The 1,026-nt window shown below is 43.1% G+C and overlaps 1 protein-coding gene across 1 annotated transcript; it reads left to right on the forward strand.

Moving 5' to 3' along the window:
• Positions 1-12: 12 nt before the first annotated feature.
• Positions 13-698, forward strand: LOC107576922 (40S ribosomal protein S3a-like). Its single transcript, XM_016263044.1, has 2 exons — positions 13-194; positions 481-698. The coding sequence occupies exons 1-2, from the start codon at positions 26-28 to the stop codon at positions 681-683; spliced, it is 372 nt and encodes a 123-aa protein (XP_016118530.1). The 5' UTR covers positions 13-25; the 3' UTR covers positions 684-698.
• The last annotated feature ends 328 nt before the right edge of the window (positions 699-1,026 follow it).

Raw genomic sequence — 1,026 nt, forward strand, 5'->3', positions numbered from 1 at the left:
CCGTGTCCGGATTTGAATTGTGAAAATGTGGCTTCATTGCAACATAATGCTTTCTCTGAAACGTATTTACATGCGTGTTTTCTCTTGCAGTGTGGATCCATTCTCCAAGAAGGATTGGTATGATGTCAAGGCACCAGCCATGTTCAACATCCGCAACCTGGGCAAGACCTTGGTCACCAGGACTCAGGGAACCAGTAAGTGCTTTTTATGTCCACGGTGTCTGTTTCTCCACACAGATTTAGCATGAATTGTTAACCCTGCTGGGAAAGAGCATATCTTGCTGTACAATAAGAGCCATGTGTCCCAATTGTTTGTTGCGAATAAGTGCCGTATTGCAGTGGGAATACATAATGACAGTAGTTTCAGTCCCAGATGAAAAACTGATTACTGTTGTGAGATCACCTGACATTCCCATAAAATCTTTAAGCATCATAGTACTACAAACTGCAGTAAATTTGACACCGTGTCTTTGTAATCTAGGAATTGCCTCTGATGGTCTGAAGGGACGTGTGTTCGAGGTCAGTCTGGCTGATCTGCAGAACGACGAGGTGGCCTTCCGCAAGTTCAAGCTGGTCACAGAAGACGTGCAGGGCAAGAACTGCCTCACCAACTTCCACGGCATGGACCTCACCCGTGATAAGATGTGCTCCATGGTCAAGAAGTGGCAGGTAAATCAAAGTTAACACGTGACCTTTACTCAGTGTAGGGTGCTTGCCATTACAGAAAAGCCACACTGTTAAGTAAAAATGGTTGTACCCCTTTAAGTGGCATTCACACTACATTTCTTTTTCTGTTCACGTTCGTGCAAATGCATGCAAGTGCTTAAGACTGGAAACGCAAAGTTACAAGTTTGGTGAAGATATGTAACCAATGGAAGATGGATACATCCTGGTGTGACCTCTTAGCTGAATTGAAAGACACAAACGTTAAAGCTGCAGGTTTGCAGCATTGCATTTTGGATTTTTATGTTTAAAAAAAAAAAAGACTCCACAGTGACATTGCATCATGATCATTGTAGTGTCTGAA

The sequence above is a fragment of the Sinocyclocheilus grahami genome, unplaced genomic scaffold (assembly GCF_001515645.1).
Source record: "Sinocyclocheilus grahami isolate Dianchi unplaced genomic scaffold, SAMN03320097.WGS_v1.1 scaffold4654.1, whole genome shotgun sequence".
NCBI classification, from domain to species: Eukaryota; Metazoa; Chordata; class Actinopteri; order Cypriniformes; family Cyprinidae; genus Sinocyclocheilus; species Sinocyclocheilus grahami.

Coding starts and splice junctions, on each gene's coding strand:
- LOC107576922 (XM_016263044.1), top strand. CDS start 26: ATGTGGCTTCATTGCAACATAATGCTTTCTCTGAAACGTATTTACATG. Junction 195..480: donor CACCAGGACTCAGGGAACCA/GTAAGTGCTTTT, acceptor TTTGTAATCTAG/GAATTGCCTCTGATGGTCTG.